At 40.4% G+C, this 18,515-nt stretch overlaps 1 protein-coding gene across 2 annotated transcripts; it reads right to left on the bottom strand.

Moving 5' to 3' along the window:
• Positions 1-19: 19 nt before the first annotated feature.
• LOC115588156 (collagen alpha-2(VI) chain-like) lies at positions 20-18,485 on the bottom strand. 2 transcript variants are annotated; one of them, XM_030428542.1, is made up of 28 exons: positions 18,315-18,485; positions 14,185-14,331; positions 12,631-13,241; positions 12,502-12,522; positions 11,985-12,056; positions 10,722-10,775; positions 10,585-10,629; positions 10,466-10,492; positions 10,347-10,373; positions 10,195-10,239; positions 10,044-10,097; positions 9,722-9,784; positions 8,031-8,093; positions 7,885-7,938; positions 7,750-7,785; positions 7,608-7,670; positions 7,076-7,138; positions 6,698-6,760; positions 6,118-6,180; positions 5,790-5,840; positions 5,607-5,705; positions 3,922-3,984; positions 3,793-3,828; positions 3,655-3,700; positions 3,416-3,568; positions 1,807-2,262; positions 1,678-1,716; positions 20-1,593 (listed from the first exon to the last, which is right to left on the bottom strand). In XM_030428542.1, the coding sequence occupies exons 2-28, from the start codon at positions 14,324-14,326 to the stop codon at positions 992-994; spliced, it is 3,111 nt and encodes a 1,036-aa protein (XP_030284402.1). In that variant the 5' UTR covers positions 14,327-14,331; positions 18,315-18,485; the 3' UTR covers positions 20-991. The 2 variants fall into 2 exon arrangements, with proteins under 2 accessions (XP_030284402.1, XP_030284403.1); XM_030428543.1 differs by having other exon boundaries at positions 14,194-14,331.
• Positions 18,486-18,515: the final 30 nt, after the last annotated feature.

Genomic DNA, 18,515 nt, shown 5'->3' with positions numbered 1-18,515 from the left:
AGAAGACAGCACTGCAGAGTCCAACAAAGTGTATTTATTTTCTCAAACAGTAAAGCTAATTTGTGGACAGAGAATGAGCAACACATACTATGTATTTGTTTAACAAAATATGGAAGATGAATACAGTTTTTTTTTTTTTTCTGACAAGTAAAGCACAATGCATACTGGAACCATCAGGCCCTTTCACACATGTACTGCTACCCTGAAGTTGTCCTGACATTACCTGGAGGTGCTGTATGTGTGAACGCCAAAGTCAGAATCTGTTGGCTGAACAGTAGATTACTTTACGCTGCCAGCTCCAGTTGAAGCCAGGTGTGAATAAAGCAGGTCACTGTGTGGAGGACTTTCAGTGCGAGACAAGGCACGATGATGACGACGATGCATGGAGTGTAGCTGTGTCATCATTATTTTTTTTTGTCATGGTTTGGGTCAGTCATTTCCTTTTTTCATGTGTATCCCCATGTCTCTTTGGACTTTCTGCCCCCTGTCTTTGTCTTTTTCCCACCCTTCACCCACACCTGTGTTTCACTTTTTCATTCACAGATGTGTTTTTAAACCTGTTTTCTCCCCTTTCCTACCATGTTGCTTTTTGTGCCTTCCTTTTTTGTAATTTGGAACACAGCTTTAGTTTATTAAAGCACGCTCTTTGTCACGTTCTCCTGCCTCCTCTTTTCTCCTTGCTTGTTTATTGCTTTCCACTATCATTCATATTGTGGATTTGTCCAAATACAAGTAGTATTGATATCAATGCAAAACCAGTATTCATCATTCTGTCAGGCGCCACCACTAGCCTAAACAAAACACAGTATATTCCAGTAGATGATAACGTGACTGACAGGGACAACCTCCTGTTGTGTGATACATGTGTGAAAGGTCAGCACCGGACAATCTTTGGACCTGATTCTTTACATGTGACTATAATAAACCAGAATTTCCTGATTAAAATGCTTGATTAACAGCACTAGCACCAGTTCACATCCGTGTGGTGTCTTCAACATACCCACTGGATGAAACGGTCAAACACCCTGGACTTGGTGAACTCAGAGAAGTCTTTTTCTTTAAAGATGGCGTCCCGGTCACCCATGGCCAGCTTCTTAAGAACAGTTTCGTCAACGTCACTTCCCGTGGCTAACACTGTGGAGACGACCTGTGCGTTGCGCATGGCACTAATTGCCTCCTCCAGGGTCTCGGTCTCAGTGTAGCCGTCTGTGATGAAAACAAACGAAAACTCTGCGTTGCGTCTTGTCAGTCGAGCATTTCCTCTGCCCAAGATGTTGTTGATGGCGTAGATGATGGCAGGCCCAACGCTTGAGGAAGAGTCCATATACGGCAAGCGAGCGACTCCATCAGCGATGACAGCATGGTCATGTGTGAGAGCGAAGGCCAGGTGGTTCTCGTTCTCCTTACCGAACTCCATCAGCGCCAGACGGGCTCGCATGTGATCTTTGCTGCTCTCGGCCAGTCCCAGACTGAATGCCACCTTTGTCAAAAACTCGCGGACATGCTGGAAGTTCCTCGGCCCGAGACGCTCTGAGCCATCTAGTAGAAATACCAACTCCACTGGCCGATGGACACAAGGAGCTACATCCGGTTCTGTAGTGAAAGAAAACAAATCACACTCTGAGCTGCACAGCGGTATGACACTGAACAAATAATCTAGCTGAGAATAACACCTACCAGTCCTACAGGGAAGTTCGGGGCACACAATCACCGGATCTGGAAGTAAAGTCAAAAATGGATTTAGGTTATAAAAAAGATCACAAGGAGCAGTTTGTCATCCTGCTGTGTGTACTGGAACAGGCTTACCAGGACAGAGCACCTTCTCCATCCTTTCTATAAACTCATCAGCCACCAAGTCACTGTAACGCTGCATTGGAATGACACGTTCCTTCTTGTTGCATACTATCGAATTCAGAGTCTCATCTTCCTCTCTCTTGTGGAACATGTCACCAACCCCAATGGCGGTCACCACAACGTTGTCGTCGCCGCAAAGGACTGTGAGAAGATTATCGTCATCGCGCTTGTCATAGCGGCCATCTGTGATCACCACCACAGATACTCTGGCGTTGGCTCTCCTGGTGCCCTTGATAAGGGTATCGTAGGCATACTTGAGTGCTGAGGGTGTGAAGGTCCCTCCAGCGATCCACTGCAGGTTCTTCACCGCCGTTTTGAAGGCAGACATGGAGTTTATGTTCGGGTCGTTGATACGGATGGCCTCGAAGGTCCCGTTGTGACTGTACTGTACAACGCCGACTCTTGTTCCTAGAGGAGGCAGACAAACAGAGGGTGAATTTACAAGTCTGTGAGCTCAGTTAAGATGTTATTATCGAACAATCTCATAAAAAAGATAAAAACTGAAGTGTATTTATGAATTCCTTACCCTGTTAGTCAATCTTTAATAATAGGTCTTTTCTTAATTGTGCATCGTTTTGGGCCTACTTTCAGTCACGTATTAATCCACAAAGTGCTGTGTTAAAGGACAGTTCACCCCAAAATCACAAATACACAGTTATCCATCTAGATTGTTTTGGAATGAGTTGCTGCGTTTTGGAAATATCAGGTGTAGAGATGTCTGCCTTCTCTCAAAACTAAAGGAAATACGTGGTGCTCAAAGAGGCAAAAACATGTATTTGAAAAACTCAACAGCAATTTCTTCTTCGAGAAATCATGACCCGGTTACTTAAGATAATTGGCAGACGGCAGTTTAATGTAGTAACTATTTTCTTTGTACCAAACTACACCCTCCAAAAGCACAAAAAAGGAAGCATCTATCTATTCATGGACATGAGGCTGACTAACACGTGGGCCACATCGCCTGCCTGAGCAGCACCTGGCTGCTGCGTTGCTCAGCTGCTGCATCTCACACACTAAAAACGACACACATTTTCGATATTTCAATTCCGAATGAATACATATTACACTTTTAACTGTTTTAGGTAGAGATGCTGCTCAGACATGAATACAAAAATGAAAACTTTTATGATTTTTTTTAGCTTTGTCTTTAAATCAGTTCCAATGAGCTGCTACCGTTTACAGTACGAAGCTGAAATAACTGCACTGTGGTAAGTGTACGGCTGCAGTGTTTGACTGGGGATTTTTGAATTGGATTTTGGGTTATGGCAGAAAATAAGCTCTGTGGCAAACAAAGGTTTATGATACATGTGTGTTTTGTTCAGTGAGATAATCTTCGCAGATGACCTCCACTGTTGTGATAAGTATACATTTAATCAAATTTAATGAAGTTCAAAGCTAATGGGCTATAATATATATCGCATGACTAAGACGTCACCACAATTACTATATGTATTTAGTATAAATTGATTGAGTTGTAACATTAGAGTTACAATAGTTTGTAACGAAAGTTCTGAAAAAGGGGCTTCGGTGACTTCTGCGCTGCGTTTCCACTCGACCGTACCTGTTGTTGACATGGGGTCGCTGGCCAAAGATCCCAGTTTGTTGATGGAGTTGATCACAAAGTTCTGCTCCAGGGTGAAGTTTGTCATCCCGACACTCTCTGAGCTGTCAATAACAAACACGATGTCCACAGCACCACAGTGCTTCTCACAATCTGACACAAGAGGTGAGAACAGGATCAGCGGGTTCAAAGAAACTGAAGAATGAAGCTGTGTTCGAATGTCGTTAATATTTGCTCACCACAACATCCGCACGTCTCCCTGATGTAACCCATGACATCACACTCCTGCAGCGACAGGTGCGCAGGTTAGACGTTAGAGAACCAAGGAGGTTAAATCAATATAGTTTGCAAAGTAATGCTTTTTAAAGATGACTCACACTTAGCCCAGCATCGCCCTCTGGTCCTGGGCCCCCCTGCACACACACACACACAAAGAGGGAGAAATGCTACTGGATCTCAGATTTGCATGCATGACTCATTATTTGAGAGGTTGTGCTGTTGCTTACATCAACTCCAGGACCTCCTCTGGGCCCTCTACGTCCTGGATGCCCTGGCGAACCTGGATCCCCCTACGCAGACAAACATTTTTCAGTGGAATTGACTCATGTTCCTGAAGAAATCTGCACTTCTTTGGAAGTCGTTTCTTTCTTTTTAGTCTCCGCCTTTGAACCTCACTGGTGGTTATTCGTCTGTGAGAGTTAACCACAACATTCCAACATGTGTGTTTCATTAGTTTGGCCGTGTGTTTTTCAGCGTGTTCCTAAGAACTAACTTGTACAATTACACGACTGCTTTACGCAGCTTACATCATGTAATCATCTGCATCTGGTACATCATGGTGACCTGTTTCCTGTGCTGTGTTTTTACTCTGTCACTCAGCACAGAATACAGCTTAACGAGTGTCACCTCACACAAATTACAAAAAGACTTAAAAACTTATTTTGAAGATTTTTGCATATTTTTTGCACATTTTTATATCTACATATACTTCACTATCTCTATGGACAATCTGCTGGTGAAGTTTTCTCTGGAACTAGTTTCCGCCCATTCCAATGAAAAGTGGGAGTACGCTTGATTGTTTTTGGAACCATGTGTTGAAACTGAGAGTTGAAAAGTAATTATTCAACTCTCCAGGGCACCTGGTACAGTTTAACTGTATGAGAGTCAAATTAAAAGGTTATCACACGATGTGGGTGAAAAGACTTTTAAAATGCTTTGAGACCAAGCATGTGTGGAAATGTTTAACTGTTTGTGTTTCCAGATGTAGCCTGGAAACCTGGTTTGTGTCGGGCCAATCATAGCCACATATGTTGTGGGTTTGATACATTAACATAAGATAGAAAAGATGAGATTAACTTTATATAAAGTCACAGTCTGTGGTTGGATATGACGTTCCGTGAGCCACTGGGGTTTGAGCATGAATGTTTTGGTTCTGTACTGTAGAGTGCCGTCGGGATGATGGACAGTATTTTATGTCAGCAAATTATTGCACTTGGATTATTGCAAGAAATAAACACTGTGGCAAACACAAGTCTATGATACTTATACATTTTGTTCAGCAGCACAGATGAACACCACTTTTGTGATTTGCTAAGTGTAATTGCTCCGAGTGGCTGTAGGTGTATCCAGTTGCATTCAGATGCATTTTGGTCTGCACCTGTTCATAATGACACTTGGATATTGAAAATGAACTGAGCGGCTGACTTGCACTTGTGTTTCCAGACTAACTCCCATTCACACGTTCTCTGCACAAGAACTACGTGGACGTCAGGACTTGTTTTCTTTACCTTGATGTCTCCTGGTCGAAACACGCACCAAAACCCAAATTCCACTTCCACTTTATGATGCTATATGTAACAATTTGAGGCAATGTATTATTCCCTTTTTTTATTGGTCATATGCGAGCGGATTGTAACATGATGTGAAAAATGAGACCTCCCCGTCTCTCTCAGTTACGTATACAAGCCTGTGGACAATTTGATCAGATCAGACCATGGATTTCTTTGCGAAAGACTTTCAGCAACAGTCCAAAGGATGTGACTTTTTGCACGTTCTCCAGTGTTTCACAGAGAGCAGCAGTAGCTAACGTTAGTTTAGAAATAGAGTCTGCTAATATAAACTAACGAGCGACTTCCAGCACTACACAGAAGTTCCACAGAGCACCTTTAAAACATTTAGTTTTTATTCTTACTTTGGCTCCTGGAGGTCCTTTAGGTCCAGGTTGTCCTTTCATACCACATTCACCTCGGCCCCCCCTGGGTCCTGGTCTACCTGGATCACCTTTCGCTCCCTGGAAAGGTTTCAGAGTTGCTTTAGATTCACATACAGGATGCAAAATATGCAAGAATTTCGTGACTTCAGTAGAAAACCGTACATTGGCTCCTCTTGATCCAGCATAGCCGAATCCTGGTCTCCCCCTGTCACCCTTTAGAAGAACAAAAAACAACATTAATCAGCAAATGTTTTGTACAGAGGCATACTGCTGCCACATCAGGAAAATACAAAAAAATTGGTATCAGGTTATAACATGAAATATTATATCATACAAACTCATCAAAATAAACAAAACAAGAAGCCTTTCTTGTTATAACTCAAAGCATTTTGTGTTACAACCTAAAATGTTAAAATATCTGTGTTTCTTTATCTGGGCTGGCTGCGGTAATTTAACGTGGTGAAAGTAATAAACAAAAAGGTTTTGCCACTTTTGGTCCCGGCATTCCAGGGTCTCCTCTTGGTCCAGGGTCTCCAGGACTTCCTATGGTGCCCTGCAACCACAGAACAAACAATTAATTAAAGCTGTATTATTCATAGAGAATATTTCCTAACACAGGCTCCAACATAGCTGCGTTTACATGGATCCTTATATTCCTCTAATAATCAGAATTGAAATGTCTGCGGTAAACATCTCAATCAAAAAACAGGCCAGAGATCCTAAAAAACTGAAGGTTTGTTGAACAGCTCGATGGTTGTTTAATAAGATGAACCAACCCGAAACCTTAATATTATTCCCAGGACACGATGTGGGTCCATCTTAAGAATCGTGTCAACAGGCAGAAAAAATTAATGAATGACTGAATTTTCTCAATAAAGTTGTAAAAACACTTCTTCTGTTATCATTTCTAACAGATTAGATGCATAATGTGGACGGTCCATGCAAACACTTTGGAGTGTGGAGTGCAAACAAGTTGGAATTTCAAATCAGTATGTCAGGAAACATTGTCCCTGTAACCGACAGCTACTGAGCAGCAAGCGTTAATGATTATGATGTTGTAAATGACACACATTTCCGCCGGGCCCCCCTGGCTCTCCTGGCGAACCTCTCGGCCCTGGTAGTCCTGGGGTTCCCTGGAGGATAGATAAAGTAAAAGAGAAAACATTATTCCTGGACATCAACTTCCCTCCAGCCCATTCACTGAATAACTCATGCTGATGTGAATTTGGCAAAGTATAATACTCAACAAATGTTTTTTTTTAAAAAGCAATTTCCCTGGAAAATGTGTTTTCATGATAACAGGCTCAGCTCAGGGTACTCTGGCAGCAGACCCAGTACATGAGGGATCGACTCCAGCATTAGGGGTCTAAAAGAACGACTTCCAGAGTTCCTGAGAAGCTGCTGAGTCATCTTTCTGCCAAAATCCACCCACAGCGAGATTCTCTCACCTTGGACCCCTTAAGTCCGTCTTCCCCGGGTCGACCTCTGCCTCCCAGTGGCCCTCGGTCTCCCTAGAATAAATAAATGCATGTGTCAGGATTCTCACAACACCATTGCTCATCACCAAATGTACACAAAAACACAACAGTGAACGAGAGGCATTAATTCTGCCTGGGTGAAATATGTGAGGAATTTTCCTGAGAACCTTGTTAGGTAATGAACTACAGCAACATACAGTCAAATAAAAGTTTCATGTTCTTTCTCTGGAAAATGAAAAACCCAACAGAGAGACTTGAAACACATGCCAAGGTCAACATAACAGCTGAGATTGTTCAGGATTTCACAGTTACTTGTTTCTTGGCTTTCAGATCTCTTGTGTCTCTCCATGTTTATTGGATCGAGCTGAGTCGAGTTCAGAAGAAATTCTGTAGTACTGTATTTTCTGCAACTTTGCCAGGCTGGTCTTGTTCCATGAGCAATACAAAAAATATAGGACTGAAGCGGCTGAAGTTCATGATACAACTTTCTCTGAGCGCTTACCTTGTCTCCTTTCTGCCCATCGGGACCTTGGCCTCCTTTCGTTCCGTGGTCTCCTCTCCTTCCCTGTTCATATTTGATTAACCATCGTTTATTACAAACTCTCAAAGTGATTATATTTTTTAAACAAAAGTATTTGAAATACCCTTTCGCCTTTCCGTCCAGGTCCACCATCAGTCCCCTGCAAGAGTAAAGTATTATATCAGAATCATCGCTGCAACAGTTACTAGTAGTTTATAACACAATAATTCTATTAATCAAAACAAATGTTGTTCTTTACCGGAGGTCCCTTTTCTCCCGACGACCCTGGGTTTCCAGGATAACCAATTTCTCCCTGAAGAACAGAAATTCAGTTTTGTGATTATGTTTTTTACTGAGAACCATCATTTTCTGTCATTTTTTTGTTGTGTTTAAATACAAGTATACCTTTGGTCCTGGACTACCAATAGGGCCAGGGGGACCATGCCTTCCATCGCGGCCTGGATAACCCTGAATAAACAAACAAGCATACAGGACCGAAGACATGAAATAATGCACATGTTGAATATGTCTAAAAGTCTAAGGGCCTCATGACAAATTGATCTATCCTGTCACAAAGCAGACATTTGGGGGATATGTAATGATTTTGACATGTTGGTTATACAAGATGAAAACCAAAGTCACCATGAACATTGGGACAAAACCTGGTATGAATACATCCACAAACTGGGTTCATAGCGTTGGATTTTAATATTGGTTATCATATTGGTTAATTAGTTATGAATGACGATGCTGTGTCAGTCGGTCCTGGCGATTTGTTGCAACAATTATGACCCCAAGAGGATGAATCCTAATGACTTTGGTAAGTTCTCCTCCATCGCCACCAGTTTTTTTACATTTATGGGTTGTTTTGGGTGAAGTGTCTCAGTCTTTGAAGGATTTCTGTGAAATCTGAGTTTGTGTTGTGAAATGTTGTCTAATATCTTTGTTTCCATTCAGCTGATTAGTGCTTGACAGAGATCTTTGTATGCTTACTCTTCCTGTATATTATCACAGAGCAATATGGTAATTGTGGCCAAGGCTTGCATTTTGCACCTTTAGAGTGCGATTATCAAGTTTGCTACGAGCGTCCATGTTTTCATGAGCTGATTCACTGGGACGCATTTAGACTGGAAGTTGGACGTGCAGTAGATTGTCAGGTCAGCACAGACAAAGCTGCTAGAATGGCTTTAGGTAGCTATGTTAGCTATGTTTTTATCTATTCTCAGTATGGAATTTTTGGATACAAATCAAAGTCTTTTATATTCAGGCCATAGCTGAACGAATTCACAAAGTGCTGGTTAAGACCGCTACCCTCCAGAAAAATCTCTCTCTGTATTTTGCAGTATACTAGAGGATTAAATGTTGTATCAGCGGACAACTTCCCGCACAGGAACTCCTTGAATCAGCATGATATTCTGTGGCAGCGGTGGCTCATGAAGATGCAGCAGCCGATGGTCCCCCAAATTTTTTGTTTTTTTGTTGCTGAAACTGCTCATGGCAGAAATACTGTCATCATCATTGATGGAAGCGTGTGTTTTGGACTTAGCGCAGCAGACTTTGACACCATCATGGTCCGCGGGGCGTCTTGCTGACTGTAGTGCAGGACCGTGTTCTGAGCCAAAGGAGCGCAGGACTACGGCAGGATGATGATGAAAGGTGGACTCTGTGTTTATAACATTGATGCTTGGTGCTCACACACAGTCAAAGTTGATGGACGGTGTTTCCCAGATCTCGATCATTTGATATGAAGATGCTGATGATTATCACCACCATCTTGTTGCTGCTGCTTGACGCAAATTCGGAAGATGCGCTGTGTTTATGTATATTTGTATTTTAATGACTGTTTATGACTTTGGTAATTTTTGTAGCATGACAGTGTTTAACTTTCATTTTGTCTAACAACCCAGTGTTGTGTCATGACCAATAAATGACCTCGTACCTGCAGCTGCTTTTTTCATCAGAATTGTATGAGGAAGGGAGTTGCTACAGCATCTCCGTGGAGCTTATGGCAGAGAAACCTTACAGCCACAAAAGTTCCTGATTCCTGCTTAAAGTTAGAGGAGAGAAAAAAATCCTTGTTTTGATTTCATACAGACCTTTTCTCCTTTGTCCCCAGATTGCCCAGGTTCACCAACATTTCCAGGATAACCATCTTGTCCCTTCAGATACAAAAATGAAATGATTCAGTTGTTCAGTAAACTCAATTTTCTTGCTCTATGGCTGATGGATCGTAAAATTGGCCGCCACATGCATGATTCTATCTAATAAATAGGATTAAATAAAATAGTTGGGAATAGATTAGAACAAAAGCCAAACTTATTCACCTTAAAATATATCACTTTAATAACTGCCATTCTGCCTAAGAGTGAACATTAGGACCTTTAGCGACATGCGAACAATAATTTTGTATAAACTTACGCCATCACCAGGATCACCTTTACAACCAGGAGCTCCAATTCGCCCAATTTTACCCTGAAGATTTCCCAGAGAAAATTACAACATATCAGCTTACTGAACATATCAGAGTTATGGTATACTGTACATTTTACTTTGCTATATGAAGACTCACCTTCTGACCGTCAGTTGCATTCGCGCCGGGTTCTCCTACCACACCCTGAGAATTTGGACATCAGTGAAGTCAGAAAATTAACTGGCACACAAACAGTGTTGGATGTAGTAATAAGAAAATAGTAATGCAAGAACATTAACAGTGTTTGTTACCTTTGCTCCAAGTGATCCATATTCACCCTGTCGAGGTAAAGCAGAGCCATTGATCAGTGCAACAGCTTCTCGTTTGACCGATAAACAAAAAAGCAGGAATATAAAGTTTAATCTCTCACCTTATCACCTTGAGCACCTTTTTCTCCCTGTATTAGAGCACAGATTCACATGTTACTGAAGATTAAAAAAACACAATAATTCAGCACACAAATCATCCATCAGTGTGGTTTCAGCAAACCTTTGGACCAGCTGGACCGATTGGACCTTCAATACCAGGATCACCCTGTAATATAATAAATAATATTCAGCATTAAAAAAAAATATTGGCTGCACAGATTTTCAAGTGTGATGATAATGATGTTATTTTTTACCTACCGCTTTTCCCTTTAGGCCTTTTTCTCCAACTTTACCTCTGTCTCCTTTCATACCCTGGAGGTAAGCAGAAATATTGACATTTCAACAACAAAAATCTTCGGTATGAGCAGAAATATACACCACTTACTTATTTACCTCTGCCAAGGAGGTTATGTTTTCATCCTTGTCTGTTTGTTGGTTGTTTTTTTTGTTGGTTTGTCCGCTTGATTACACAAAAAACTAATGCATGGGTTTCTACTAGACTCGGATAGAGGAAGGGTCTTGGCCCAGAGCAGAACTTCTTGGTTTGGATCTAGACAAGGGAAGGGTCAAGGTTTTTTTTCTCACATCTGTTAAGCAACATTATGTAACTTTTCAAAGTCATTTTGATGGTTCAGTGTCTTGTAACAGGGTGAATTGTGTCTCTGTCTCAGCCACTCTGCCCCCATCACTTGTTTCTTAACTATGTAACTTCAGTGAGAGGGTCAGATCACAGCGTTACATAAATGTTTACTTCAAGATGCAAGTTTTCAGCACATAATATTGTTATGACATAATGAGTTTTGTTTGCAGTTAGCGGTGGCGTGAGTTTTCCACTGGGGTTGGCATCGACTTCCATGTGTTGCCAGGTTATTTCAACAGCATCATTACCAGACGCAGTTATTTTGAGCGTGTTGTGTCAAATGATCACGGACCACCAGGGAAAGTAGAACATATCATTTTTGCATTATTTTTGTTGTGTGCCTTTATTTATTCAGGGTTGGTTCGCTGAGAGCGATGCTCTCTTTTGCAGGAACGCCCTGATCACTTTCACACCTGGAAGCTGCCCTGTCTAACCTCAGTCTGTTAATCTGCTGGACACTGAGCAGCTTCACTAGAGCAGTCTGGGGTTAAAGGCCGTGCTCAAGCGCACCCCAGTAGTGGTAATGAAGGAGGGGGAAACGCTGCCGCGTTTCTTAAAGGAGCTACGCTGCTTTAAAAAACCCCTATTGGAGGATGACGTATGGCTTTCAAATTCTACTATAGTCATACCCATTATTCCATAGTAACATCAGATTAAATTTTGTGAGCTTGAGCACAAAATGTAATTATTTGTCAAAGAATATTTGGAACAGTGTGGCTCATCAACTTCACCAGAACAGGACTCAGAATTTCAGAAATATCATAAATATACCAAAATACACTGGAGGGAGGCTTAAAAGGGGACTGTTGAGCCTTGCCGGAGGTATGCACTCTACTGAGTCAAATTCTAGTTTTGCTCTCATTTTGTTTTTCAATACTCACTTTTTGACCTGGTTGCCCACTTGGTCCAGGAGGCCCAGATCTCTGCACACATTTGGGTTGACGTTGAAAACACTATGAGATCAGGGAGGAAAACAAAACAGTATTAAACGTAGAAACTAGTGATTATTTTCATTATCAATTAATCTGCTGATTATTTTCAAGAGTACTCGATTAATCGTTTAGTGTATAAAAAGTGTGAATTATGTTAAAATTTCCGAAAAGCCCAAAGTGATGACTGCTTCTTATTGACCATTCCGCAATCCAAAACAACCCAAAACTCCTCTTTTACATTCATAAATGAATATGAAAAACAGCAAACCCTTATAGTTAAGAAGCTGGTACTAGCAAATGTTTAATATTATTGCTTGAAAGATGACTTAAGTGATGAAACGACCACCAAAATAGTTTGCAACCACTTGTTTTTCAATCACCTTGCAGATAAAACAACAAACCGGTAGCAGTTATACATGAAAGCATAGAAAACAAGAGATTTGGCACATGTAAAAATCTTTCTCACCATTACACTGGCTTGAAATTTCTGCAACAAAGAACAAAAATAACATTAAAGTGCCTGATAGTAATTCGGTCAAATTCAAGTTTTGAACATGGTAAGTAGTAAGGAAAAATAAGGAAGACTTCAGATCACCATGGCATTTATGATGCGTTCTATGGTTTTGGTCTGCATTTTTGGTCGTCCTCCAACAATCTCCACAGCCATGTAGTCGTCACGGTACAGTTCGTGGGGAGTGCTGGCGATCTCCTTCATTCCTAATTCATCGGTGGTCCTGGTTGCTGCCACTGCGAATATGTTGATCCCTTGCTCCCGTGCCCTCTCCGCATTCACCTTCATCCCTCCACATGGATTTCTTGTCACGTGCCCATCGGTGATGAACACGGAGAAAGGGATGGCCTTCGTCCCGGCGTGGTGCTGGGTCACTTCGGAGGTCATCCTTTTAAGAGCGCAGTCGGTGAAAGTGCCTTTGCCTGCGTAAATAATCCCACCAAGTTGCCTGATAAAGTTCTCCTTGGTTGTGAACTGGCTGAACACAAAACTCTCCTCGGAGTAGTTCAGGCCTCCCACGGACCAGCTCAACCGGACTTGGCCATTGTACACCTCATCCTTTAGACTTTGGGCAAACATCTTGGTAAACTCCTTAATGTTGTCCACCAGGATGCCTGATGGAGACTCCTGTAGGGCGATGGTCTCTGAGGTGTCGATGCTGAAAAACAGCTTGATGGGACAATCGATTATCTCGGCTGGAGGAGAAAAATGTAAACAACTTGATTAAAGATCATTTTAATCAAATACTGCACTTAAAAGATCCACTGTGTAGGATTTAGGGGGATCTTCTGGCAGGAATTGAATACAATATTTATAATAATGTTGTCATTACAGAATAAATCACCTGAAGCTATGAATCGTGTTTTTACCTTAGAATGAGCTCTTTATATCTACTGAAGGAGCCGCAACACTGGTTCTGAGTGAGACGAGGGATATTTTATTGATTGCAACCACACTGCCGGATGCCACTAAAGTGTGCCTGGAGAGCTCAGAGATTACTTTTAAACTTCTGGGATTGAGGAGTGGATTTATCTTCACTCCTGTTTATCAACCTGACTGCAGCAGCGATCTGCGGTGCTGACCACTGTTTGCAGTTGTTTATGTTGCATGTATGTTAGCGGCTGACTAGAGCTGGAGGGGAAATGTACGTTACATCACAAACAATGTTACGATGGAAGAGGGGAAGAAGAAGAGAGTGAAGCAAAGTCTCTCTTCAGCACTGAATTGACAGACACACACAGTCAACGAGGACCGTTGCTCACTAACGTTATCTTGCGGCTACTGTACAGTGAAGTCATCCGGCTTCAACAACCACCACCACTAATGAAAATCTATCCATCAAATGAAACGCACCTCACCTTCAGTAGACCTGAGTGGTTTGAACATTGTTGGAAACATTTGGAATAATGTGAGTACACAACTCAACAAAATATATATAAAGAAGGTCAAGCTTTTAGACTTTAAGTCATTTTAATGTAGAATGAATACATATTATATCTTTATGTACCAGACTTTTAAACAGGTGATGGAGTGTTTGGCTGTTGCGTTATCTATACTTTTACTTAAGTATCTGGATACTTCTACCACTGAACAGAAAGAAAATAGAAACATGAAGGTCAATATATAACTGTAACTCACTCGAACAACCTTGATTGTCTGGGGCTGGAGCTTCAGTCGGCATTGGACTGTCACCTCGCCCAGGTATCGGCCTGGGTCCATAAAGCTGAGGGACCGCAGCGTGGAGCATGCACAGAAAGATGAACCCTGAAATCATCGCCATGGTTCCTGCAAAAAGAAGAGAGAACAGGACAGTTCTTGTTGGCTTACTTCAAACTCTGATTCTCCTTTAAAAATGCAGGAAATAGCTGTCACACAGGGTGAGTCTTCACAGAAGGCGTCTCCACTGAGCTTAGGAATGTATATCATTGTTTAAAACACTGTCGGTGAATAACCACAGTGTGTGGAGAAAGAGGACAATATATAAATTGTAATGGAAAATGTTGCTGTTGCATCCAACATTTTGGGTGAAATCTACGGGGGGGGGGGGTTGGTTCACAAGCTTTTAAATGTCAAGAATGCTTAAACATAAAATAAAAAAAAAAGATTAATCTAGATACGGCTTCGGTACCAGTTGTGCTGTTAGGACACCAACATACAAAAATAACAAAGATTGAACTGTAGGTTTTAAACCCAATAACCCCACAGCAGGGACAGAAAAAAGGTCTGTTGAAGTAAAATCTATTCCAGGACAGAATCACATTCATTAAAGTGCTATGTTGAAGTATTGATTGAGGTAGTTGGACTTTACTTGAGCATTTCTTTTTTTATGCTGCTTTATATTTCCTCTCTTCAGCTTCTTTTTAGATTTTCATTTTTCCACAAAACAAAACAAAACAAAACATTCACTGACATAGGACCCTATGAAATGAGATACAATTAAATAAAATGCAATAGAAATACCATAAAGAGAAATCGCACGGGGAATAGATATTTGCACCAAAGGGAGTAACAGCAATACAATATCAATCCTAGAGATACACGACAGTCTTTTAATAACCCATATTCCTCCATTAGTCCTCCAAATAGAGAGTAATACAGTTCCACCTTTGTTCAAAAGTGTCCATTTTCAGTTGTAGGCTTGCAGTCATTCGCTCCATTGTGTAGACCCTTTTCAGTCTCTGTACCCACTGAGTTATGGTCGGTGGTTTTGGATCCTTACAATTAACAGTTATCATTTTCTTAGCAATCAGTAAAAGTGTCCGAAACATGTATCTTTGATCTGAACTATATGTCTCCAGAGGTATAGCTCCCAGCAGGAATATCAGTGGGTCTAATGGGGAGTTCACTTGTACGATCTTGTCAGTTTCTTCCTTGACTCTCTTTCAGAATTCTTGGATTACTGGGCAGTCCCAAAATATATGAGAATGATCTCCAATGTTTCCACATTTTCTCCAGCACAATTCCACATTAGGTTCTTTCACATACCTTGAAATTACGAGTGGTGTATTGAAATACCTTATTTTTAATTTCCAGTCGAATTCTCTCCATAACTGACTATTAAGTCCTTTATGACAATTTATACACAGCTCTTCCCATACATTATCTGTAATTATAACATTTAATTCCAATTCCCATTTTCCCTTAAGACTTTCAGTATTCTGCCGGGTATCATTTATAAGCCTTTTATATATATGTGAAACATATTAAAATAACATGTTAAAATAATCCTAAATATTATTTGGGTTTTTACTAAGCAACTCCCTTTCTTTATGGTTTGTTATATAGTGTCTTATTTGAAAATATCTATACAGGTCATTGGAGGGAAGTTGACATTGCTCCTGAAGTTGGGTAAATGATTTGAACTCTGTTCCATTGAATAGTGAGTTGACTGTGTTAAGACCTTTATCCGCCCATCTTCTAAACCCACTATCCCATACTGAGGGAGGAAATTCCATGTTACCCACTATTGGCATGGCCCTTGACACAGATAATGGACCTCCACGCTTTTTTCTAACTATTGTCCAAACCTTTAGTGTATGTTTTATCCATTCATTTTCAATTTTAGCACTATTAACAGATTTCATGTTAATAAAGGGCCTCTTCAGCATTTCAGAGAGGAAAATGTTACTTGTTGTTTCACCATTTAACAGCCAACCTCGCTACATCAAAACATTTCATTCATATAATTAAAAAATCAGCTTTGCTGTAGAGTAGTTGTAGGGTAAAGTATAATACATACTGCACAATTAGTGGTTTTTGCAGTAAAATGTGTGACAAAACAGCATTAGAATTCAGTTCTGTTGTGCTGCAGGGACAATCATATCACAAATGCTACCTATCTGTCAAAATAATCGCAATATGATTTTTTGAATGTATTAGGGAGTAAAGTGTCCAGTGGAGATATATCAACCAGTGTTTTTATATACAGAATATGTACTAATCACACAGTTTTTTGCAAGAATCCTTCAAATGTGGTTCACTGGGTATTTAACAACTTTAAATTATCAACGATCTTTTTCTGCATTATGTTATATTAAAGAAAAATAAACATTGAGCCTCTGAATAGTTTCAGGAGGCTCAATGAATACAAATAGGTTTTATCATATTATTAACAGTAGTTATCAAAAGAACAATCACATGGAGGACATTTAAGGTACTTTACTTGAGTATTTCAATACACTTTCACTCTATGACAGTTCAGAGGCAAATATTGTACTTTTTCACTACGTTTATATGATATCGTTAGCTGCTATAGTTACTTTGCAGATTGCATCTTGAATCAGAGTCGCATTTTGCTTATTTTAAAAAATACTGAATCCAAAAATCAGACATATGCTGAATATCGGGTCCATTAATCAGCCAGTACACAGTATAAAGCCTGACTGATAAGTTGGTTGGCCTATCACAAATATATTGAATAGGTGTATATATGTTGTTGTTGATTGTAGTTCTGGATTTAAAGAAAACAATGCAGAAAAAAGGCTTGGGGTGATTTATAACTACTACAATTTGAGTGAAATTTTCAGTTTCAGTGCACTGATGCCATGTTAGATGATCAAAGTTAATTAATTATAATTCAATCTGTAATTTGACTTACTTCTGTTAAAGGTGCACTACGTAGTTTTGGAGAATACATTTGAATCAGAAGAGAAAGATCTTCACAGACTGCTTTTTTTTTTTTTTTTTAAACAAACAAAAAACAATTACCAAAAAGTGATACTTGAGTAAAAGTGAAGATATCACATTGAATTTCTGAAGTATGTCATGTTAAACTGACTTGAAGGTGCACTATGTAGATTTGGGGAAGAATGTCAATCAGAAAAGATGACTCAATAAACTGAATTAACAAACTGACCTTAAATGACAACATGGTTTCATACTGTTTTACTTTGTTTACATGTGGCGGACCCAGTCACTTTTCTAGTTTCAAACAGTGTTCTGAGGACCTTATTTTACTCTAAGAACAGTCTGAGAAATATCCCTGGGTTTGTATTACTACCTCATTAAAATTGTAAATATTACAATTCTGAACTTAAATTTCTTCTCCCAAACTAGATAATGCCCCTTTTATTGCATTTATGCCAGAAAATGATACGTCAGTCCACTGTGGGTGACTTGCACTTTCAACAAACATATATGTTAACACGATATCTTAACTTTGACTCTCATAGGACTTTTGGGTAAAGCACTGCTTAAATGTGTGATAAGATGACAGAGTTATGAGAAACAGTACTTTGGGGGAATTTTACTGTGTTTCTCTTTCAGGAACAAAGAATTGCCTCAGTACAGACTTTTGATGTGCGATGTGGTCTGAAGTTATGTCAAACAACAATATTAGGCTATCTTGGCTGGATTGTTGAGTGTCTGGGGGATTCAATAACATAATTATTACAACAAACATGATCCCATGAGCATCCAGGACCTGGGCGCACATAAACACTAGTTGGTCAGGGGGGCCACAGTCACAGACTTTAACAACCCCTGCTAAATAGATATGATAGTAAATATATCTATGTATATATTTATAGTTTCAGCACAATATAACTCATTTTACTCAACTAAACATGTGGATGTAGGCTCAGTCCTTCCACAGAGTCTTCTACAAGGTGTTAACATTAGGACAAATTGGTCTAAATTTCACCCTCCTTCCTGTTGTTTTCCTCCAGAAACAGAGTCAGATAAACACACGACTAATTGCTTGGTTTTTTTTTAACAGGCTTTACACAGCACACTGCAGTAATATCAAAATTCAAATAACGTGGACTCACCTGCACGCAGGACGCAACAAAACCGAGTTGAGAGAGTCCGAAGACTGCGGGAAACTCACTCTCTGGTTTTCCAGAAACTGTAAACTTCAGATAATCATCCCAGTCACAGTTCTCACATCAGTGCGCTCTCAGGTCAGCTGCTGGTCGAGGAGCAGCCTGGTTAAGTAAAGCGGGAGCGCGTTCGAGGCGTGCGCCCACACG

Source organism: Sparus aurata, chromosome 9, assembly GCF_900880675.1.
Source record: "Sparus aurata chromosome 9, fSpaAur1.1, whole genome shotgun sequence".
Classification (NCBI taxonomy): domain Eukaryota; kingdom Metazoa; phylum Chordata; class Actinopteri; order Spariformes; family Sparidae; genus Sparus; species Sparus aurata.
The sequence above is the reverse complement of the archived record's forward strand: the minus strand, read 5'-3'. Positions and strand labels throughout refer to the sequence as shown.

Bases quoted from the DNA above. Each gene is read 5' to 3' on its own strand.
- LOC115588156 (XM_030428542.1), bottom strand. From the start codon at position 14,326: ATGGCGATGATTTCAGGGTTCATCTTTCTGTGCATGCTCCACGCTGCG. The intron at 6,761-7,075 runs GTGAGAGAATCT...TCTATCCTCCAG, and splicing joins ACGGACTTAAGGGGTCCAAG to GGAACCCCAGGACTACCAGG. The intron at 2,263-3,415 runs GTACGGTCGAGT...TGCCTCCTCTAG, and splicing joins CGACCCCATGTCAACAACAG to GAACAAGAGTCGGCGTTGTA.